Here is a 24,300-nt window from a genome sequence, read left to right as displayed (position 1 = left end):
CCACGCAGCCGTCATACCGCTCAGGAAGGATACACATTCTGTCTCCTTGAGATGAACGTACTTTGGTGCGAAAAGTGCAAATCAATCCCAGAACAACAGCAAAGGACCCTGTGAAGATGCTGGAGGAAACAGGTACAAAAGTATCTATATCCACAGTAAAACGTGTCCTATATATATAACCTGAAAGGCCTCTCGGCATGGAAGAAGCCACTGCTCCAAAACCGCCATAAAAAGCCAGACTACGGTTTGCAATTGCACATGGGGACAAAGATCATACTTTTTGGAGAAATGTCCTCTGGTCTGATGAAGAGCATCATGTTGTGGGGGTGCTTTGCTGCAGGAGGGAATGGTGCACTTCACAAAATAGATGGCATCATGAGGGAGGACAATTATGTGGATATATTGAAGCAATATCTCAAGACATCAGTCAGGAAGTTAAAGCTTGGTCGCAAATGGGTCTTCCAAATGAACAATGACCCCATGCATACTTCCAAAGTTGTGGCAAAATGGCTTAAGGTCAACAAAGTTAAGGTATTGGAGTGGCCATCACAAAGCCCTGATCTCAATCCTATAGAACATTTGTGGGTAGTACTGAAAAAGTGTGTGGGAGCAAGGAGGCCTACAAACCTGACTCAGTTACACCAGCTCTGTCAGGAGGAATGGACCAAAATTCACCCAACTTATTTTGGGAAGCTTGTGGAAGGCTACCTGACACGTTTGACCCAAGATAAACATTTTGGGTCAAACCAAAACCAGCACGCATCCAACCCGGAAGCCAGCCGCACCAATGTGTCGGAGGAAACACCGTGCACCTGGCGACCTTGGTTAGCGTGTACTGCGCCCGGCCCGCCACAGGATTCGGTGCGCGATGAGACAAGGATATCCCTACCGGCCAAACTCTCCCTAATCCGGACGACGCTAGGCCAATTGTGCGTCGCCCCACGGACCTCCCGGTCGCGGCCGGCTGCGACAGAGCCTGGGCGGGAACCCAGAGTCTCTGGGGGCACAGCTAGCACTGCGATGCAGTGCCCAAGACCACTGTGCCACCAGGGAGGCCCGCGGCAGTTGCATATCTCTCCATTTAATACAGGCATTTGACGTCAACTACAGTCCTCGAATATTAAAAATATGATTACAATAATCACATGTATCCACCCAATGCAAAGAAAATAGGCCGCTAGACAGTCCACAGTGCCGCTTTATGGACATCAACTCAATCGTTAGGGCGGAGAGACCTGTATCTTGTCAGTATATCCAGAATCTTTGCTATGACTCACGGTGGCGTTCTGAATTTTGTCATCTCTTGACCTAGTAAATACTAGATAGTCATAAACCCCTAAAATTGTTATTTTAAAAATGCCATTTTAACCTTAACCACAATGCTAACCATGTAACTTTAAATTAAGACCAAAAGCACTTTTTTTGTTTTCATACATTTTTACGATATATTCATTACGACAACTCTGTTGCAAAATATTTCTTTAACGGAAGCAAACGGAACGAAACGGGGGAGGGACCTACCTTGATTTGTCCAATATAAACTCTCGTTTTGCAACTGTTTGGCTAATGATTACACCCCTGTTGTGCACACAGTCATTGAATGTGCATGAGATAGAAGAATGCACATATAACGTTTATTGGCGGAGGATGTTTATTTTCTGCACGAGTTATTTATTATTGCCATTCGCTGTCTAGCTTTCTGGTTTAATTACCCTGAAAAAGATTCACTGAACGCAGGTGCGTGTTGTTTACATCTTACTTTGACTTTGTTAATACTGTTGCAAGTGCCTGAAAACAATGTCTAGAGATGATAAAGGTAACTAGATAACCAGTTCAACGCTCATACTAAATCTAGCTACAGTACACATTATCGTACTAGCTACAGTAACGTTAACGTTAGACTGGAGAATGTGTCTAGACAGTGATAGCTACTTACTGCTGTAGCTCAGTTAGGGCAGGTTGTTTAGCTAGCTATCGTTAGCGTAGTTAACGTTATCTAGTGAGTGCAATACATTTATGTCACATAGCAGCAGATATAATGGCCTTAGCCAACTACTCAAGACAATGCATCACTTGTGTGATGGCATGGAATAGTTAGCAGTGCTAGCTAGCTAGCTGCTTCTCACAAGGTGTTCTGCATTTTTCCTGACGACTGTCAGTAAGCTACAGTCAACTAGATTTGTATAAAAGCGGTATCTATGAAAGTGAAACATTATGTGATTGGCAGGACACAGTTTTGTGAATCATTTGATTTAGGATTTGCCATTACTGTATCTCCCAGGTTGTGATCTCCAGTGTTGGTGCCCATCATGGCAGGAGGCATCACAGAGACCGGGGAGCTCTACTCCCCGTTTGTGAGTATCAGTATTAGACCCTGCAGTGTTATGCTCATTTTCCTAACTGTTTCATGTCAGGTATTTGGTGTGCATTATTTTTTATTTTACAATATTTTTGTAAAATGTCACTCCAAAAAAATGTCACTCCATATACGAACTTATACATACGAACAACAACTTCCAGACGCACACAAAAAACGACACACACACAAAAACATCTCATCTGCCCAGACCCGCATGCTCACACCCCCATCCCTAGTGCCTGTATTATTGTTTGCCATAGTGCCTGTATTATTGTTTGCCACTTGGCCTGAAATTGTATCAATTTGTTTTTCTCTGTTGCCCATGCCTTTTCAATATTGACATAAATAAATAATTAGATTTTTTAAAAGTATGTGTTAATGATTGGCATATTGTTTTGATTTCCAAGTCTTCAGAGAAAGTTCTTTGAAGATGAGTGATGAGAAGAGAATTGTCCAGGTGTCTCACTACATCCCCCTATGTCATGTCTTGAAATATGCAGACAGAAGGATTAAAAGAAAGTTTACATTGTAATACTTATGACAATCAACTTTCTAGCTCCGTCCACAACTTCCAGACTTTATATAATTCCCAGAAAGCATGGATTATTGAGTCGTTATTCGTTTTACACTTAAGACATGACTCTGCCATTGTGCTGTAGAATTTGTGAATTTAGTCTTTTGTGTATATAATCTATTCTATATATTAGTTTATACTGGATTACGTGTAAATGTTAGTTAACTGTAATGTCGTTAGTTATACTCCAACTTTCCCTCCATATTGTTCCAACATCAGTTATTTTTTACATCTTTGTTCAAATAGTTTTTTTCCCGACGAGATTGTCAGTTGGATGTGGTCTCTGCCAGGTTTTTATATCTTCCCTATCATATGAACATCATCTTCTTACTCAAATAAGATTCCCTCAAGGTTGCTCTGATGTCAAAGACTTCAAATCAACATTTTGTGATGTAACTTTTAAGTGTGCTGTAAATTCTGAAGAGAGGTTGACAAATGTATAATTGATAGCAAATGCTGAAAAATGATCTAGGCTAAATTAGTTCAAGTTACCTGCATGAGTCCAAAGTCCACAAAATATGTGACAAAATTATTTAAAATAGTGATGTGCACCTACTCTCGTATAGATTACATTTTTATCCCTAAAATGTTCATGAATTCTGCCGCTTGTACAATCGGACCCATAGCACTTTCAGATCACACCTTTGTCCGCCTCCGCATTGACCTCTGTAAAAACATCCAGAGATCAAAGAGCTGGAAATTCAACACCTCCATGCTATCAAACGAAGCGTTCCATACATTGGTCACTACATGGATAGACAACTACACACAAGACAAAGACTCTCCTGTTTCTCTGGCCAAAAGCCACCCTAAGAGGTCATCTGATTGTATATGATTCCTCAGAGAAAAAAGCAATGGAAGCATACAGGTTAGAGCTTGAGAAGGAACTGGAAGTACATTAACAATCTCCAGACAGCGCCTCCTGGATTCAACTTAAAGCAGCTAAAGCAAAACTAAACTTGGACTATACTCGGAGAGATATTGCATACCAATTAAAAAAAGAGCAGTCGAAGCGTACAATCATGGCCATCCGAACAGAAGATAACGAGGTCACATATGATCCAAATAAGATACATTTAACTTTTCATAATTTTTACTGCAAATTTATATGCTTCTGAAAGAGCACATACAGATGCAGAACTCCATTCCTTCCTAGAGGGAATCTCGCTACCTAAACTATCAGAGACCGACCAAGAAGATCTCAACTCCCCTTTCACTCCCGAGGAGGTCTTAGCGGCAATTATCTCCATGCCACCTAACAAATCCCCAGGCCCAAACAGATTTCCCAGAGTTCCACAAAGCTTTTTGGCCACTACAGAATAATTACCATACTGCTCGACGAGACTAAACACTCTTCTTCGCAAAATAATAAAAGTGTACCAAACTGGATTTATTAGAGACATGTACTCTTCTGATAACATTCGCTGCCTTTTTGATATTATAGATCAAGTAAACACATGGAAGAACCTTGTTCTGCTGGCTTCACTGGATGCTGAGAAAGCATCCAGTGGGCTCTCGAGTGGCACAGCGGTCTAAGGCACTGCATCTCAGTGCTAGAAGCACCACTACAGACCGTGTTAGATTCCAGGCTGTATCACAACCGGCCGTGATTGGGAGTCCCATAGGGCTGTGCACAATTAATCCAGCATTGTCTGGGTTAGGGTTTGGCCGGGGTAGGCCGTCATTCATTGTAAATTAAAATTTGTTCTTAACTGACTTGCCTAGTTAAAGAAAAGGTCAAATAAAAAAAAAACGTTTGACAGGATGGAGTGAATCTTTCTGTTCTCAGTCTTAGAAAAGTTCAATATGGGCCCAAACTTTATCAAATGGATTAAGTCCCTATATTCTCATCCAAATGCCATGGTGTCTACTAATGGTCTAAACTCTGAGAGATTCTCTTTGGGATGTGGCACAAGACAAGGATGCTCGCTGTCCTCTCTCTAAGCGGATGATGTCTTACGATACATATCCAACCCTGAGAAATTCCTCCCTTCCATTTCAGACAATTTCTCAGTACGGCAAGTTTTCAGGATATAAGATCAATTTGAATAAATCCATTGTTTGCCCTCTCAATCTTATCAAATCAAATTTTATTTGTCGCGTACACATGGTTAGCAGATGTTAATGCGAGTGTAGCGAAATGCTTGTGCTTCTAGTTCTGACAATGCAGTAATAACCAACGAGTAATCTAACCTAACAATTCCACAACTACTACCTTATACACACAAGTGTAAAGGGATAAAGAATATGTACATAAAGATATATGAATGGGTGATGGTATAGAGCGGCATAGGCAAGATGCAGTAGATGGTATAGAGTACAGTCTATACATATGAGATGAGTAATGTAGGGTATGTAAACATTATATTAAGTGGCATTGTTTAAAGTGGCTAGTGATACATTTTTAAATAATTTCCATCAATTCCCATTATTAAAGGGGCTGGAGTTGAGTCAGTATGTTGGCAGCGGCCACTAAATGTTAGTGGTGGCTGTTTAACAGTCTGATGGCCTTGAGATAGAAGCTGTTTTTCAGTCTCTCGGTCCCTGCTTTTACAATTATGTTAGTACAGCTGAAAACTGTTTTCCTGATTTTAAAGAAGCAATAAAACTGGTCATTTTTAGACTAGTTGAGTATCTGGAGCATCAGCATTTGTGGGTTTGATTACAGACTCAAAATGGCTCTAACCAGAATATAAAGAGGAGGGTGAGGCCCCGGTGCACAACTGAGCAAGAGGATAAGTACATTAGTATGTCTAGTTTGAGAAACAGACACCTCACAAGTCCTCAACTGGCAGCTTCATTAAATGGTGTCAACAAAACACCAGTCTCAACGTAAACAGTGAAGAGGCGACTCCGGGATGCTGGCCTTCTAGGCAGAAAAAAAACAAGGACATTTCTAAGTGACGCTAAACATTTGAACGGGAGTGTATATGGGGCAATAAAAAAAACTAGAATCAAGTTCTACACTCTATCGAAACCTGAATCTAAGGTTGGTCTTGCCCTTCCCTGCCTTTAAATCAAATTGGATTTGTCACATGTGCCGAATACAATAGTGAAATGCTTACTTACAAGCCCTTAACCAACAATGCACTTTTAAGAAAAATACACCCCAAAAATAAGAAATAAAAGTAACAAATAATCAAAGAGCAGCAGTAAAATATAAATTGCGAGGCTATATACAGGGGGTACTGGTACACAGTCAATGTGCGGGGGCTCCGGTTAGTCGAGGTAATTGATGTGTACATGTAGGTAGAGTTATTAAAGTGACTATGCATAGATAATAACAAAGTAGGAGCAGTGTAAAGTGTGTGGGGTGGGAGGGGGCAGTGCAAATAGTCTGGGTAGCCATTTGAGTAGATGTGCAGGACTCTTATGGCTTCGTGGTAGAAGCTGTTTAGACGCCTCTTGGACCTAGACTTGGCACTCCGGTACCACTTGCCGTGCGGTAGCAGATAAAAACAGTCTATGACTAGGGTGGCTGGAGTCTTTGACAATTTTTAGGGCCTTCCTCTGACACAGCCTGGTATAGAGGTCCTGGATGGCAGGAAGCTTGTCCCCAGTGATGTACTGGGCCGTAAGCACTACCCTCTGTAGTGCCTTGCAGTCGGAGGCCGAGCACTTGCCATACCAGGCAGTGATGCAACCAGTCAGGATGCTCTCAATGGTGCAGCTGTAGAACTTTTTGAGGATCTGAGGACCCATGCCAATCTTTTCAGTCTCCTGAGGGTAGTGGTTTTGTCGTGCCCTCTTCACTTCTGTCTTGGTGTGCTTGGACCATGTTAGTTTGTTGGTGATGTGGATGCAAGGAACTTGAAGCTCTCAACCTGCTCCACTACAGCCCCATTGATGAGAATGTTGGTGTGCTCGGTCTTTATTTTCCTGTAGTCCACAATCATCTCCTTTGTCTTGATCACGTTGAGGGAGAGGTTGTGGTCCTTACGTTACATGGTCAGGTCTCTGACCTCCTCCCTATAGGCTGTCTCATCGTTGTCGGTAATCAGGCCTACCACTGTTGTGTCATCGGCAACTTAATGATGGTGTTGGAGTCGTGCCTGGCCGTGCAGTCATGAGTGAACAGGGAGTACAGGAGGGGACTGAGCACGCACCCCTGAGGGGCCCCCGTGTTGAGGATCAGCGTGGCGGATGTGTTGTTACCTAATATTACCACCTGGGGGCGGCCCGTTAGGAAGTCCAGGATCCAGTTGCAGAGGGTGGTGTTTAGTCCCAGGGTCCTTAGCTTAGTGGGGAGCTTTGAGGGCACTATGGTGTTGAACGCTGAGCTGTAGTAAATGAATATCATTCTCTCATAAGTGTTCCTTTTGTCCAGGTGTGAAAGGGCAGTGTGGAGTGCAATAGAGATTGCATAATCTGTTGGGGAGGTATGCAAATTGGAGTGGGTCTAGGGTTTCTGGGTTAATGGTGTTGATGTGAGCCATGACCAGCCTTTCAAAGCACTTCATGGCTGCAGACTTGAGGTGCTACGGGTTGGTAGTCATTTAGGCAGGTTACCTTGGTGTGCTTGGGCACAGGGACTATGGTGGTCTGCTTGAAACATGTTGGTATTACAGACTCAGATAGGGAGAGGTTGAAAATGTCAGTGAAGACACTTGCCAGCTGGTCAGCGCATGCTCGGAGTACACGTCCTGGTAATCCGTATGGCCCTGTGGCCTTGTGAATGTTGACCTGTTTAAAGGTCTTTCTCGCATCGGCTGTGAAGAGCGTGATCATAAAGTCGTCCGGAACAGCTGATGCTCTCATGCATGTTTCAGTGTTCCTTGCCTCGAAGCAAGCATGGAAGTAATTTAGCTCGTCTGGTAGGTTCGTGTCACTGGGCAGCTCGGCTGTGCTTCCCTTTTTAGTCTGTAATAGTTTGCAAGCCCTGCCACATCTGATGAGCATCAGAGCCGGTGTAGTACGATTTGATCTTAGTCCTGTATTGACGCTTTGCCTGTTTGATGGTTCGTCGGAGGGCATAGTGAGATTTCTTATAAGCTTCCAGGTTAGAGTCCTGCTCCTTGAAAGCAGAAACTCTACCCTTAGCTCAGTGCGGATGTTGCCTGTAATCCATGGCTTTTGATTGGGGTATGTACGTACAGTCACTGTGGGGGCGATGTCATCGATGCACTTATTGATGAAGCCAGTGACTGATGTGGTGTACTCCTCAATCTCATCGTAAGAATCCCAGAACATATTCCAGTATGTGCTAGCAAAACAGTCCTGTAGTTTAGCATGTACTTCATCTGACCACTTTTTTATAGACTGAGTCACTGGTGCTTCCTGCTTTTATTTTAGCTTTTTAGCAGGAATCAGGAGGATATAATTATGGTCAGATTTGCCAAAGGAAGGGCAAGGGAGAGCTTTGTACGCGTATCTGTGTGTGGATTAAAGGTGGTCTAGAGTTTTTTTTTTTTTTTTCTCTCTGGTTTCACATTTGACATGCTGGTAGAAATGAGGTAAAATGGATTTAAGTTTACCTGCATTAATTTTCCCGGCCACTAGGAGTGCCACCTCTGGGTGAGCGTTTTCTTGTTTGCTTATTGTGGTATACAGCTCATTGAGTGCTGTCTTAGTGCCAGCGTCGGTCTGTGGTGATATGTAGACAGCTACAAAAAAAATACAGATAGTGTGGTCTACATCTTATCATGAAATACTCTACCTCAGGCAATCAAAACCTAGAGACTTCCTTAGATATCGTGCACCAGCTTTTGTTTACAAATATACATAGACCACCACCTCTTGTCTTACCAGAGGCTTCTGTTCTATCCTGCCGATACAGTGTATAACCCACCAGCTGAATGTTATTCATGTCGTCGTTCATCCACGACTCGGGGAAACATAAGATATTACAGTTTTTAATGTCCCGTTAGTAGGATATACGTGCTTTTATTTCGTCCAATTAATTATCCAGCAATTGTACGTTGGCCAATAGGAGGCAGATTAGCCACTCTTCAGCGGATCCTCACAAGGCACCCTGATCTCCTTCCGCGATACTTCTTCCGTCTCTTTCTTCTGCAAATGACTGGGATGAGGGCCTGTTCGGGTGTCTGGAGTAAATCCCTCTCGTCCGACTCATTAAAGAAAAATGATTCATCCAATTCAAGGTGAGTAATCACTGTTCTGATGTCCAGAAGCTCTTTTTGGTCATACGAGACGGTAGCAGCAACATTATGTACAATTGTATTACTGGTTTGCCCAAATCAGCAACATGTTAACATGGATCACAAGCAGACAAGACTCAATGTGGATTCAGATAGAGGCCCAATCCTGTGGTTTATTTCCCCTAAGCTCAATTATATTCATGAATGACTTTAGTGATGTGGGGAACATACCCAAAACCTTTGATTTACAACACCCTACTAGCATGGAAGGACTTCAAGAAATACCTTGGCATTTCCTCCCAGATATGCTCTCACTTGCCTATAGTAAACAACCCAGACTCGCCAAAAGGCCAGAGTGATGCCAACTTTCATCTTTGGCATACTCTCAGGATCAGGACCTATTCGGACCTGTTTCATCAGAACGCAACTACACTGAAATCCTTTCAAGAGCTCTGCAGGGAATTCGATGTGCACATTTTTTGTTGTTGATATCTTCAAATTAGACACGTCATTTCCTCATTCACTTCCAAGGGGAGGTTTAGAGCTCATCTCAATTAAGTTGAGACTCTTCTTGCTACAGCACAATCAAAGGCAAAATATCCAATATCTATAAATTCCTATACGAGAGTGTGGGTTCCTCCTTACTCTTAAAATAATCTGGGAAAAGGACCTTTGTCTGATTATCAGTTATGAGCGGAGGCTTTGCGACAGGATATGCGGCTCCTATACTAATATAAAAATGAAAGTATATAATTACAAATTTTTGTTCAAATTGTATTACACCCCAGTGAGACTCCATAGAATGAATACAGATATTTTTCTTTATTGTAAAATATGTACTTCTGAAAGTAGAACTTATATGCATGTATTTTGGAGTTGTAGAGAGATCTGGTCATCTATACATACTACTGCATGTACAGTTTGATATGACCTTGTGTCTCTATCTTCTTAATGTTCAGCAGGACTTTGTTCTTGATCTGGACAGAGAGAATTTGTTTAAGACTATCACATACTTTGTGACACATACTTTAAAATGTATTCTCCTGCTGGGGGCTTCTAATTCCTCCCCTGCATTTTAAATATGGATTGACCAGATTGTTGACTTTCTCCCTCTTGAAAAGCTCACTTATGACCTCCGCAAGAGACATCCCAGATTTGATAGACTCTGGTCTCCACAACTCAACTATATTTCAAACTGGACAGAGTGAATGGGGTGATTTAAGACAATGTGTGTGTGTACAGGAAGTGTAAGTTGCTCTAAAGCTAATTCTTTACTTGTTGTCTCTGCGAAAGCTGGAAATATCTAACACGATTACTGATAGTGCTGCTGCAAATTTGTTTGTTATTTTATTCTATAATTTGTCTGTCACATCTGTGAATATGGAATGTGTTTTGTTTGTTGATTTGAAAAACAAGAACTTAATACATCTTTAAATTATACAATAGTGATGTAGAGCAGAAATGTTGTGGGGAGCACGTGCGGTGGTTGCTCATCTGGTCAGGACACTGACAAGAGGAAGAAGGAATGCTTAGGCACTGAAAAAGTCTACCACTGATGAACTTTGATGACCCAAACCATAAATTCTGTTTAGCAAAGCGTTATTGTGAGGCCTGTCTAGGTATGTCACAAGTTCCTGCAGGGACTGATATCAGCATGGCTGTGTCTGCTTCAGCTGTTTTAAGGCTAGTTGTCTCGTGGTTAAAGTGCCCTTTCTAGATGAAATATTAACGGACTGAAGGAATGGATAGGGATAAGGGCTTTTTAGTGATCTGACCTTCTGTTCACTGGTCTATCTGTATGTCACGATGTCAGCCCTACGTCTCTACTGCTAGATGGGACTGTAATAGTCCACAGCTGAGGACAGTGTTTGAATAAGATCAAGATACTTTCTTCAGTTGACCAGTGCATTGCAACATGGCAATGTGAGGTCAACATGTTTTTCTTTACACCCGTGCTAAACTGTCGCATGATATCCAGGGTTCAAACTTCACTCCCTTGACCAGAGTGTGGTGTTACGTTAAGTGAAGGGAGGATAATGTCCAGTAAACAGGAGTGTCCGGACGTACTGGCCTCTTGTGGACCCCCAAGACAACGACACCCTCTAATAGAGCACTCCCTTGGTCTTACTTCTTGTTCTGTGTCTTTGCAGGTTGGCTTGGTGTACATGTTTAATCTGATCGTGGGCACGGGGGCACTGACAATGCCCAAGGCCTTTGCCCAAGCAGGTTGGGCGGTCAGCCTGGCGCTCATCTCCTTCCTGGCGTTTATGAGGCGAGTTCCTCGTAGGCTCACTGCCTTTCCATTCATTTCCACAACTGTTCCCTTACATCCACTTCCCCAGCTCTCACTTTAGTTTAAGCACACCATAGCACAAGAGTAATTTACCATATTTAATCCTTATCGTCCACACCTAAGGTCCTCCCAGCCACCTACGTGGAGAGTTATTGCCCTCCCTATCAAATGGGATGCCACTGATGAGGCGTGTCAGTAATCTAGCAGGGAACAACCAGAGCAGGAGGAGTTGCAGATGAGTTGATGCAGCGTGTCAGTCAGCAGGAGGAAGTTGATGATGCAGGATGTGTTTCATTAGGGTAGTATATGAGGAAAAAGGGGAGACAGTGGACACACAGAGATGCAGATCAGAGGCCAGTACTTTAGCTTTGTGATGTGGATTTAAACATACACTGTGCCTTTTAACAGTTTCATGTTTTTATATTGCTTTGTTTTTAGATGGTTGAGATCTAGAGATCCTATTTTATCACCAAGGATAGTGTGCCGTTAGACAAGGTCACAGACTACAACAAATACAACATAATGATATTCTATGACAGTTGTTGACAATGGGTCATAAAATTCTATGTTTGTATAAAATTGTTATGCTCAATATATAATATGTGTAGACTCTTCAGTGCTAGTTTTTGTCATCTGAATATATTTTTCTGAACCCACTTTGTTTAATTTTCATCAGTTACATGACCACTACGTTTGTGATCGAGGCCATGGCAGCAGCCAACGCTCAGCTGCGCTGGAAGAGGAGGGAGCAGGAAGAGGTGAGTTAGCGCATATAAATAACCAACAGGTGGAAGTAATGAAGGAATAGTGATAGTCGACACTCATACATACGGTCTTTTCCAGTGATCCCTACTCATCAAGTGAAGGCCCAGATTCGCGAGTTCACTACCCTTCAACCTCAACACCTTTACGGGAAGAATAACCTCAAGGCGCTCAATAGACCATTAAAGAATAATATGGGGAATGGAGCGCTTGCCACTCCCACAAATGTGTGATTAAACAAGGCTTGTAGTGTCCTCTACTGACTCACTGGGGGGACAATTTAGTTTTTAATTGTTGTTACTTTAGTCATTTTAAATACTAAGGGAAAGTAATCTCGTGCAAAGATTGATGGAGCTGGTGGAGTTCATTTTGTTTTTTACAGAAAAGCAGCAAGTCATTTTGCCTAATGCCCAAGGTTTCCACTGGAGGAGTTATGAGCGTAAGGACAATGGGTCTGGCTTTGACAGAGCCCCAAACCCCATGGCCTTGATTCATGGCTCACTTAGTCTTCCTCCAACATAATGGGAAGAAGGGAGGCACAGAGTGGGAATGTTTACCCTTGAACATTCTTTATTTCTTTCCGCTCGAATGGAGCACATAAAAAAAATTAAGCCGTTCCTTTAAAGTGATATACTGGCCGACATTTTCTGAGAAAGTCCCATAAAAGTGTATTAGTTTGAATTTGGGGGGGGACTGACTCTGCATCTCTCGGATGTGACAGAGAAATAGGATAGATCTGCTCTTTTGACTCAGCCAAGGCCACATCTGTCACTTTGATGTTAGATGCTTTGTTTCTGTTGCTGGCATATTTTCTTCCAGTGAGCCACCCACTTCTTAGTCTCTCCCACACCCTGCCCAACCAGCTGTAGCTGCTCTTGTTAATTCAACTGATAATGACATCCTCAATGTCGTTTGTAATTGAGCATTAATTAATATAAATCTGTAGTGAATTTGGTAGATGAAGAGTTATGGGAGGGCGTCAGATTGGCGCTCATATCTATTGTATATGAGGGGGAAAGCTCCCTCATCCTCCCCAGAATATCCCAGCTGTTCCAGACAATTTCCAGATGCTGCTCCCCTCCACGTCACATGTCCAGCAAATAAAACACAGTGTTAATAGGTTGTAAACGGACTGTTGTTGGCACTGAGCAATAGGACTTGTAAATTAGGAGTGAAGTCAGTGTTGGGTGGAGGCAGGCTGGTTATCCTCTTTCCATCACCCTCATCTTCAGGTCCAAGACAGCGACTCCACCTCTGATTATTCGGATGATGATGTCCGGGGACGATCAGAGCCAGAGACCAGGCCCATTTTGTCAGTCCGTGAGTATAGTGTTCCCCTCATCCCTCCTGAAGACTAGACACAGTGCTAAGGTCGTGTTAAGAATGTGTTGAAAATAAGGTACACTACATGGCCAAAAGTATGTGGACATCTGCTCGTTGAACATCTCATTCCAAATCATGGGCATTAATATGGAGTTGGTCCCCCCTTTGCTGCTATATTACCCCCCACTCTTTTGGGAAGGCTTTACACTAGATGTTGGAACATTGTTACAGGGACTTGCTTCCATTCAGCCATGAGCATTAGTGAGGTCGGGCACGGATGTTGGGAGATCAGGCCTGACACAGTCATTCCAATTCATCTCAAAGGTGTTTGATGGGGTTGAGGTCAGGACTCTGTGCAGACCAGTCAAGTTCTTCCACACCGATCTCGACAAACCATTTCTGTATGGACCTTGCTTTGTGCATTTGGGGGCATTGTCCTGCTGAAACAGGAATGGGCCTTCCCCAAACTGTTGCCACAAAGTTGGAAGCACAGAATCGTCTAGAATTTTATTGTACGCTGTAGCGTCAATATTTCCCTTCACTGGAACTAAGGGGCCTAGACTACTGAACCATGAAAAATATCCCCAGACCATTATTTCCCCTCCCCAAACTTTACAGTTGGCACTATGCATTCGGGCAGGTAGCGTTCTCCTGGCATCCGCCAAACCCAGATTCGTCTGTCGAACTGCCAGATGGTGAAGTGTGATTCATCACTCCAGAGAACGCATTTCCACTGCTCCAATGTCGGCAAGCTTTACACCACTCCAGCTGACGCTTGGCATTGCGCATGGTGATGTTAGGCTTGTGTGCGGCTGCTCGACCATGGAAACCCATTTCATGAAGCACCCAACGAACAGTTCTTGTGCTGCCGTTGCTTCCAGAAGCAGTTTGGAACTCCGAAGTGAGTGTTGCCACCAAGGACAGACTATTTTTACGCGCTATGAGCTTCAGCACTCGACGGTCCCGTTCTGTGAGCTTGTGTGACCTACCACTTCGTGGCTGAGCCATTGTTGCTCCTAGATGTTTCCACTTCACAATAACAGCACTTGCAGTTGACCGGGGCAGCTCTAGAAGGGCAGAAATTTGACAAACTGACATGTTGGAAAGGTGGCATCCTATGACGGCGCCACGTTGAGAATGGACACCCTTCAAATTAGTGGATTTGGCACAAAGCTCGATTTTAGAAGAGCTCAGTACAAGCCATTCTAGTGCCAATGTTTGTCGATGGCGATTGCATGGCTTTGTGCTCGATTTTAGACACCTGTTAGCATGGCTGAAATAGCCAAATCCGCTAATTTGATGGGTGTCCACATACGTCTGGCCATGTAGTGTATATGTGAAAACATTGAGTCTTGTGGAGGATTCAGAATTCTCTTTTTTGTCGTCCCTCCTTTCTGAAGGTCTCAATTCTTAAGAATATGTTGATTACGACATAATCAGATCAATCATAAATTATATGTATCCTCCATGTCATTGGTTAATGTCAATGTTTTATAGAAGGAATGACATCAGAATCACTCGGATTGGAATGACTTACCACTGCATTCTCATGTCTATGCATTATCACAGAGCGAACAGGAGGACACGTTGATCACTTTGACATTGTGGAGAGGGTAGAGATGGGTCAAATGGCCTCCATGTTCTTCAACAAAGGTAAGAGCCTATCCTCATTCAGTACTTTGAGGGGATATGATGAACCCACACTCCGTTATTGAATGAAGTGCTGCTGATGCCGCTATGTGCAGGGCATGGTTAAACCTGTCCTCCTTGTCTAACAACTATGGAGGAGTCTTGACGGTTGTTTGGGATAATTTGGGGACATTTTCTTAACCTTTAAATGGGAATGATTGTTAGATTCCAAAAGTGAGGCTGTTAGCTTTCTAATGGGGTGTAATTGTACACTGAGTGTACAAAACATTAGGAACACCTTCCTAATAGTGAGTTGCACCCCCTTTTGCCCTACAAGGTGTCAAGCGTTCCACAGGGATGCTGGCCCATGTTGACTCCAATGCTTCCCACAGTTGTGTCAAGTTGGCTGGTAGTAGATCTCTACCAGTAGCATCGTTCCATCTCATCCCACAGATGCTTAATTGGATTGACATCTGGTGACTGGGTAGGCCACTGCAGTAAGCTGAATTCACTGTCATGTTCGTGGAAACATTCCTGGACAATCCTAACCTTGTGCCATTGGGTATTATCCTGATAATATTTAAAAAGAAATTGCAGATGCATACACTGCTGCCATGAAGGGATGCACCTGACTGGCAATAATGTTCAGATATCTTGTGGCATTCAAATGTTCCTCCCATTTTTATCAAGCGGCCCAATGTATGCCATGGAAACACCCCACACCATTATACTACCACAACCACCACCAGCCTGCAATGTTGACACAGCATGATGGATGCATGTACTCGTGGTTTTCTCCATTCCCTAGTCCTCCCATCAGCAAGAACCGGGGTCCTTCAGATCAGGCAATGTTTTTCCAATTTTCCAGTGTCCATTGTTTTTAGTCCTTAGCCCACTGCAACCGCAGTTTCTTGTTTTTTTGCTGAAAGAAGTGGAACTCTAAGGTCATCAGCTGCCATACCCCATTTGTGTCAAGGAACGCCTAGTTGTGCATTCTTCTATGGGTCTTTGGGCACCAATGTTGTACTGGACTATCAGTTGACTTAACTGTAGCCCCTCTGTTGCTCTGCACAATTTGTCAGCCTCCTTTGTCCCCTTTCATCAATTACCCGTTTTCGACCACTGGCCTGCCGTTGGCTCCATGTCGTTTGGATGGTGGATCATTCTTGATTCACACAGGAAACTGTTGAGTGTGAAAAACCCAGCAGCGTTGCAGTTCTTGATACTTACTTGCTGCGCCTGGCACCTACTACCAAACCCCATTCAAAGGCATTTCAATATTTTGTCTTGCCCATTCACCCTCTGAATGGCACACATACACAATCCATGTCTCAAATGTCTCAAGGCTTAAAAATCCTTCTTTAACCTGTCTCCTCTCCTTCATCTACACTGGTTGAAGTGGATTTACAGGTGACATCAATAAGGGATCATAGCTTTCACCTGGTCAGTCTATGTCATGGAAACAGCAGGTGTTACTAATGTTTGGTACCCTCAGGTTATATGACTAAATGGTTGTATTTCCCTGGCCATCACACTGCTGCTGTTTTAGTCTCCCCAGCTGTGTGTGTGGGCCTCCTGCAGGCTGCACCAGCGGCGGTGAACATGTTAAAGCCTCAGCAGTCTGAGTGATGAGCTAATTGAAGCAGAATCATGTTCACCTTGAACCAGAAACAGAACAACCTTGCTGATTTACATTACTCACCTACGTCAGAGTAGACACTCCTCGGTGTGCTGGGCCCGCTCACTACCCCCTCCCCACCCTATCCTCCTCTGCTGTCAGGTCGGCCTGTATCTCAAGTAGTATTAACCAGGTAGGTGACTCAACAATCTGCAGCATACGCACCTGCAGTGCCAATACTTCAACAGCATCGCTTTTGTCATCTCTGATGATAAAAATGTCAAACCGTTCTGCTTCACTCTGACAATGTCATCTGTGTGCAGATCTCTTCCTGTGTTGTGATCCGGCTCTGGCCACTAGGTGGTGCACTTGGCACACTCGCACACAAAATGATTCACTGACTCACACAAAGCCAGGCAGGCATGCAACATGCTGTTAGAGAAGCAGCATGTTGTTCCCTTGTGGAACACTCTGGCTGCAGTCTCTTCTTTCCTCTTTCTCTCAGCCCTATTAAAGTTGATGTGTTAAACTCTTTGGTGATGACCTCTCCCTGTGTGTGTCTGGTGTGGTGTTGTCCTCGGCTGCAGGTGAGGGTGAGGCGCCACGAGGAAGTATCGATCGGTGGCAGAGATAAGAGTCCCCTCTATCTCTCTGTGTGATGTGGGAGTGCTGCCCAGTGACTCTAATCAGAAATAAATTAGATGGGCACTGGGCCCAGCGCGTGTGAGAGATGCAGCTCTTTGTCTCAGCTCAATGGTGCTCCAGCATAATGGAAGTCTCGTTTGTCTCTCTACCCAGATCTCTGCTGATGTGAACGCTTCTTTGTGTAATTAGTGCTGGGAGGTAATATAAGATTAGTGGTATGTCTGATCAGGGAGTTTTACTGTTGTGGTAAAGCTGTCAGGCATTAAAACAAAATCTCTTGTTTTGTTGATGGATATTGGATAGTGGAGATTTGCTGAATGAGTTGTTGGAGTTAATGGACTTGATTGTGTGAGTGAAGGGGCTGAAGCCTGCGGTGCGGGGCAGCTCACAGCCAATCAGCTGGCCTCTTGAATCCTTACTACCTTGGGCCGGTTCTGGTTATTGATGGGACTGTTCGACCGCACTGGGCACCACTGGCAGGAAAGGCACTTTTTCATATGATGCGCAGATTCGGTGTGGATGTGTGGGGGAATACTTTTTTTCAATGTTTGTTTGTTTTCCTTCTCCTTCCCACTTCATGTATTTGAAAAATAATCACTATGAAAGGGCATTTGACTTCCTCCTGAGCTAAAATTGTCATAGCAGCAGAGCAAGCTTGGAATAAGGCCATGAGTATCGGGCCTGCCGGTACTGACAGGAATTTTGATGGGGGCTGGTTTATCAGCGGAGCAGCGAGGACAGTGCGTGTAGTGTTATTGTAACCTTCCTCATCCACAATTTGCAAGTTGATTAGAAGATGACTGTGGCTAATATCACAAAGGGGGGTGAACAACAGAGGCTGGTCTGTGTGCTCCTGCGCCCATCTCAGCCCACCATCCCTCTAGGTAGAAAAGGCAGTAGAAGTGATGTATGGGGAAATGGATGGTGTGCAAACAGAGGGAGAAGGTACAGGCTCTATAACATGCACCACCATATACCCTTGACTTATAGAGACCATGGAGAGGAATACTAATCCAGTCTCCTTTATTACAGACCCCAGCTTTAATGAGTACCTAACACCGATGCATACATTTTCTGTACTTGAATGACTTTTCTTAAATGTCATACTTGTACGCTATGAGGGGCACTGACAAAAGGAAAATGGGGAGCAGCGCTGCCATTAAGAAGATAAATGGGCATGTTTGTCAGCCATTCCCCCCCCCCCACCCCCCCACCACCACCCCAATTACATAAGCCTCAACTAAAATAGTTTTCAAGTCTCTATTGTATATGAACATAAAGGATGTGCTTTCCTTTCCAGAGGGCCTGCTGCTATTACTGCTCAACTCTATGATTACCCCGAGATCCAGATCAATATCCCAAGTTTTAGCACAAAGAATACATCTCACTCAATAAAAGCCCATTGGCGTTTCAAAATCAAACCTAAGGAAAGTCATTTCTGTTGCGTCCAACAAACCGCCTTCAGTTGTCAGGCTCTCGCATTCACATTCCTGCCTGATGACGCTCCACGATAGCAGAGCGGAGACCAGTACAGCTGTGGCTTCCAGCGTGGTTGGCATTCAACAAAATGGCTGTGGATGTTGGAAGGAAGCAACTTCCTAACGTACCTCTTCTTCTGGGAACCACTCCTTCCTCCTCCAGACCCAGCTAGAGAGGCTATCAAGGCCTCTGTCAGTCTGCAACAGTGGGGTGATGGATAGTGACGTGTGTCCGTGCCGCTAGGGGACTGAGTGGAGCTCCTAGGTAAGGAGTCATTTGCAGCAGCAGCATGTGAGCCTCTGGCCATGGGTAATGGGGAGGTATTAGTGACAGAGCCTGGCAGGGCAGCATCCTCTTGGTCATGCTGGGTCCTCACCTAGCTATCGCTCACTGACAGGGGCAGCATAGGCAGCCCTGATTCCCCCTATCTGAGGCAAAAGCTCTAACAGGCTTCTTTTCCATAGGGCCAGATGGAGACATGCAGGAATGGTAGAGAGTACTGTACAGTGCTAACCTCTGAAAGTGGGGTTGTCGGAGAGGAGGTGAAAATGGAATGTGTAGAATTGATGCAGAGAGAATCGAGTCCCCACCACACCAACCTGTGAGATACTTTCATACTGTAATCAGTGTGCAGATCAATACTGATAGGTACAGTATGTGTAATCGCACACACTGGCATCTTCTTGAGTTATCAGTGTTTATTTTCCCCAGCCTGTGTTTTATGACCTCAGTGCACCACTGCACAATGATGTGATCAGATGGTCCTGGAAGAGTATAAACACAACCTGGCTACCAAAGTGCCCTTTGGTTCCCTCTCCCACAGTACTTTAGCACCACATTATCTTAATGGAGGTAAGATGAGTGGTGGTGCTAGCTAGGTAAATGTTTGCTGTCATCGCCCTTTCCCACAGAATTGACCTGCTGTTAGATATGAAGCTATATTACAGTTGCTACAGTAAGTTGCTGCAGCCCTGTTCGAGTTAGATGGAGAGTCTAACTGTTAGACTCTCCATCTAACTCAAACAGGGCTGCAGCAACTTACTGTAGCAACTGTAATATAGCTTCATATTATAATGCAGTCTACTGTAAGTGTCCATCCAACCCTGCCATAAAACAGGTGATAACTGTTTTACAACTACATGGGCTTATCTGGCTGTTGGACCAGCTAGTCCTCTTCCATATCCCGTTTCATGTTTCCCTCTGCTCGGCTGGGTGATGGGCAGCAGAAGGTTGCCATTCGTCCCTTTACTCTCAGATCAGATGAATCAATTTAGCCCTGTAAAACTATAAACCCCTCACTTTTATTTATTTTTAATGGACTCCACACTCTAATTTCCCTGTCAGTAATGAATTGGCTGCCAGGGCCAGTAGGACGCAGGAGCCTCCCACACGAGAACTCCAGTGTATGATGGATCCCTGGCACAACATGGCTATCGGTCTCCCGTTGTTGAAAGCTCTCAATCTCCGCTCGTTGTCTTGAATGGGCCAGTAGTGTGAGGTGGGTGTGGGGGATGTAATGAGGAGAATTTTCATCATGAAGTGATTACTTTCTTAATTAGTGTGATTAATATTCTTCCGGAGGAGCGGAGAAATGTGCTGCTGCAGTTGTGGCTGCCATCCCGGAGGGAGAAGCAGGGGATTGATGGAGGAGTGGAGGTGTAGAGACGGAGGAGATTGCCTCTGATGGAGACTGCACGGTTAGCTGTTGAAGTTTGACACAAGTTGCATTGACCATGTTTCATAATCAGGCATCTGACGGCTGTTAGGCAGATTCTCTCGGAGATATGATGAATTGATAACACAGTCACATACACTAGAAATATATAATGTAGGACATTTATGTATAGATCCAGGTATAATCTGCTCATGTCTTAACCCTTTGGTTTTGTCTTTCAGTTGGTGCCAACATGTTCTACATCTGCATGGTAGTCTACCTGTATGGAGACCTGGCCATCTATGCTGCTGCTGTACCCATATCACTAATGGAAGTAGCCTGGTAAGACCAGCCAGCCAGCCAGGTTGCTGATTCATTACATTCATGGGTTACTTATTTGGGGGTGTTATTTCAAGCAACTTTATGACTAATGTGGGGGCAGCTGACTTTCCCAAGTACTTGGAGCATTTACTTTTGGCAGGACAAAACATATCCCTTTCTCTCAGTTCTGTTTTTGTCTCTGCACTTTGGCTGTTCCCTGACCTTCTGTCTCAGTAAAACTTTCTGATGAGGGGGCCTTTAGCCTTCCTGACCTCCCACCAGTGCTCTTGGCAATTACTTTTTGTTGACTGGCTCCCAGACAGGTTTTTATTACAAGTCCCCTCCACTGGCCCGGTGGGCTGGGTGACATCACATATTCCATATTGTTCCAGTCTCAGACAGTATGATTTAGCCTGCAGCTCTAAGGGAGGCTCTTCTCTAGAGAAACTATTGTCCTGGTGAGACCACCTTAACCGTCAGGATCACAATTCAATTTGGTGTAGCTTTATGACAGAAAGATGATTGACTTTCTCATGGTGTACCAAAAAGTACAATAAAAAAAAAAAGACCCCCGTCCCAAAACACTAGCGCTCTCCCATTTTGTCCAAATGCCGTTAGATTATCCGTGACTTTTTAAGGGTTCAGTGAGCCCTGGGAGTGCCATATAGGGGTTTCGTATGAACATCATGTGGTGAGGATGAGATCCTTAAACATTTCTAGAGATACTTAGCTTTAAAGGTGAAGGTGAGTGAATACATTTCAATTCAAGATTACAATTTAATCACTTAACACATCAGAGGAAGTTCTATTAACATACCAACCTAGTAGCATAAAAAATATACATTTGTCCCTCTGACTCAGTGGGGTCGAAAAGCGCCGTGGTAACTTTCTAGCTAAAATGTGAGGCGGAACAGACACTTAAAAAGGAATTACCCTATGGCACAGACCGGAGCTCCCCGCTCGACTGGCTCTGCCACTGAGTAGAGCCAGGCGATTGAGATCGCAGAGCGGTATCTCTTTGTAAAGCCTTGCCGCAGCAGACGTCTCGGTGGCAGAGGCAGATTCTAATGATTATGTCCCATAATTGATGCTCAGTCTGCCGCACCTTGTTGGCAGCACTGAAAGAGTTTTGTGATTGCCTCAGAATGACAATGTGTCAATTTCCACCAGGAAGACTGGATCATCACTTCAACTCAGTAAAGCCTTGTGCAGTGATATAACTTTTACTGATACTTTTCTTACTGACAATCTAACCGCTCCGAGGTAGTAGGAACTGACCTCACTGATAATCTAACCGCTCCGAGGTAGTAGGAACTGGCCTCACTGATAATCTAACCGCTCCGAGGTAGTAGGAACTGGCCTCACTGATAATCTAACCGCTCCGAGGTAGTAGGAACTGACCTCACTGATAATCTAACCGCTCCGAGGTAGTAGGAACTGACCTCACTGATAATCTAACCGCTCCGAGGTAGTAGGAACTGGCCTCACTGATAATCTAACCGCTCCGAGGTAGTAGGAACTGACCTTGCTGATAATCTAACCGCTCCGAGGTAGTAGGAGCTGGCCTCACTGATAATCTAACCGCTCCGAGGTAGTAGGAGCTGGCCTCACTGATAATCTAACCGCTCCGAGGTAGTAGGAACTGGCCTCACTGATAATCTAACCGCTCCGAGGTAGTAGGAACTGACAAGTCTGCAAAGTTTTTGTAATTCTGCCCTGTCATATTTAATATTTTATCATTGTTTCATGTTCTTTTGCAACATTGTAAACTAGTCTTTCCTGTCGTATGTAATTCTTGGACTGATTTGATCTGATCATGAAGGGATCTGTAATGATCACCAGTCTGTCTGTTCTCTCTGTAGTGGTAACCACTCATGCAGTGCTGGCAGTGTGAAATACGACGACACCGACTTGTGCTGGGGGCCTGTCACCAGGAAAGACACCTACAAGGTGTTTCTGGTGAGTACATACTGCACCCCTGTTTCTCACCCCTGTCCTTCTACCCCCGTCCCAAAGGCCCCTGGAGGACACATGGTGTACCACATCTCTCTCTGTCAGCCCCTGCCATCGTGACTGAGCCCCAATGTGCCAACCCCTGTCTGTGTTAGTGTCAGCTTCAGCCCAGAGAGCCCCTTCCAGTTCGGTCTCCCTCTCACGCCACCCCTCCCGAGCAAGTGTGTGTGCCCTTGAAGTCTTAAAAGAGCGAAACTCCTGCGATTTCCACTTTTGCTTTAACTTTGCCGGCCGACAGTGATAGATGTGCTGATCTCCTCCTGTATTATTTCCCCCCTCCACTGTTCTCCCTCCACCCTCACTCCTCCCTCCATCCTCACTCATTTTCAACAGAACGAGCATACCCAAACAATTCTCCAATAAATGCATTGTTGTTTTTTATCTCGTCTGGATAAGCCTCTTACATCATGTCAACGAATTGAAATTATGCTGATTTATAATCTCCTCCTGTATTTTTTGTTTACCTTGCAGTTTCACAAAGTTTCCTTTTAGGGAAAGGGACATTTCCACCTCTGTGTTAATTTATCTAACTGATTGCTTCTTATTATAGTAGATGTTGAGATGATGTCTGCTTGGGAATATGTTTTAAAAAATGGACCGTATTTGACAGAAAGTCACCTGTTCTCTGGTGTTTCTTGAAGAAGCTGTCTCCTGTTATTAGTTTTGGTCTCTCCTGCTTACAGGCATTTCTAGGGGCTTAGTTGTATTTTCTCCCATTTTCTTCTCCATGAAACCTTATTAGATTTCTTCCCGTGGTGGACTCGTCTTTAAATAAATAATTGAGCTTTGATAAAACATTCATCAGCTTCTGTTAGCACACAGGGAGTGGAGTGTCTTCCTTCTCCTCAGCCCCCCTTTGTCTTTGACGTGCCTGAGTCAAACGCTCTGGCCCCTTAGCCACTGCCCACCACTCCCCATGATCACTTTAAATAATTGATTGACTATTCCTTTTAAGCCCAGCCGCTCTCCATACACCGCTCTGTCCTGCCCAATGGAAATACCTCTCCTCTCCCACCTACGCTATGCCCTCTGACACGTCTCTGCCCCACCCCAAAGACCAAGGTGCCCTTCGTCCTAATGATGGGTCTATCTAGGCACAATGTCCACAACATCTAGAGTCTTTGCCATCTGGAGTCATTATGCAGCCCAGTATTTTCTTTTTTCTTTACAACGTCCATATCATTTCACTGGAAGGCTTCAAGCTCCAAACTAAGTGACCTGCTTTATCACCCTACTGCCAGTCTCTTTATGAACTGAGTGAGTCAGAGGGTGCTTTAGTATTGACTCCTATTATAATATGCTTAATCAGACTTTGGAAAACATTGGAACAGTTGTCAGAAAGGCTGACAATACGGCATTGGGAAATGCTTAATTATTTTGTTTTGGTTTAGCTAAAGAATTCAAATGAGCCTATTCATATATTATGCCGTCCCATTCTTTGAGTGTTTGAAAAAGGCATTACAAAAAGAACCATAATTACAATTCCTAATTACTTTTTTTGTTTTGGTTATGCAATTAGTTTGACTTAGTTT

General features: G+C 44.1%; 1 protein-coding gene across 2 annotated transcripts in view; it reads left to right on the top strand.

Annotated features, from left to right (window-relative positions):
* The first annotated feature begins 1,522 nt into the window (after nucleotides 1-1,522).
* LOC129825368 (transmembrane protein 104-like) overlaps nucleotides 1,523-24,300 on the top strand; it is a 78,900-nt gene continuing 56,122 nt past the window's right edge. The window contains exons 1-8 of one of the 2 annotated variants that reach the window (XM_055885428.1): nucleotides 1,523-1,737; nucleotides 2,282-2,354; nucleotides 11,182-11,303; nucleotides 12,001-12,082; nucleotides 13,319-13,406; nucleotides 14,979-15,062; nucleotides 20,677-20,776; nucleotides 22,618-22,714. In XM_055885428.1, coding sequence (XP_055741403.1) covers nucleotides 2,310-2,354; nucleotides 11,182-11,303; nucleotides 12,001-12,082; nucleotides 13,319-13,406; nucleotides 14,979-15,062; nucleotides 20,677-20,776; nucleotides 22,618-22,714 — 618 coding nt within the window. In that variant the 5' untranslated portion in view covers nucleotides 1,523-1,737; nucleotides 2,282-2,309. The remainder of the gene's footprint in view (nucleotides 1,738-2,281; nucleotides 2,355-11,181; nucleotides 11,304-12,000; nucleotides 12,083-13,318; nucleotides 13,407-14,978; nucleotides 15,063-20,676; nucleotides 20,777-22,617; nucleotides 22,715-24,300) is intronic. The other variant, XM_055885436.1, reaches the window with a different exon arrangement.

The sequence above is a fragment of the Salvelinus fontinalis genome, chromosome 2, assembly GCF_029448725.1.
Source record: "Salvelinus fontinalis isolate EN_2023a chromosome 2, ASM2944872v1, whole genome shotgun sequence".
NCBI lineage: Eukaryota > Metazoa > Chordata > Actinopteri > Salmoniformes > Salmonidae > Salvelinus > Salvelinus fontinalis.
Note: the sequence above shows the minus strand (reverse complement) of the source record. Positions and strands in the feature narration are given on the sequence as shown.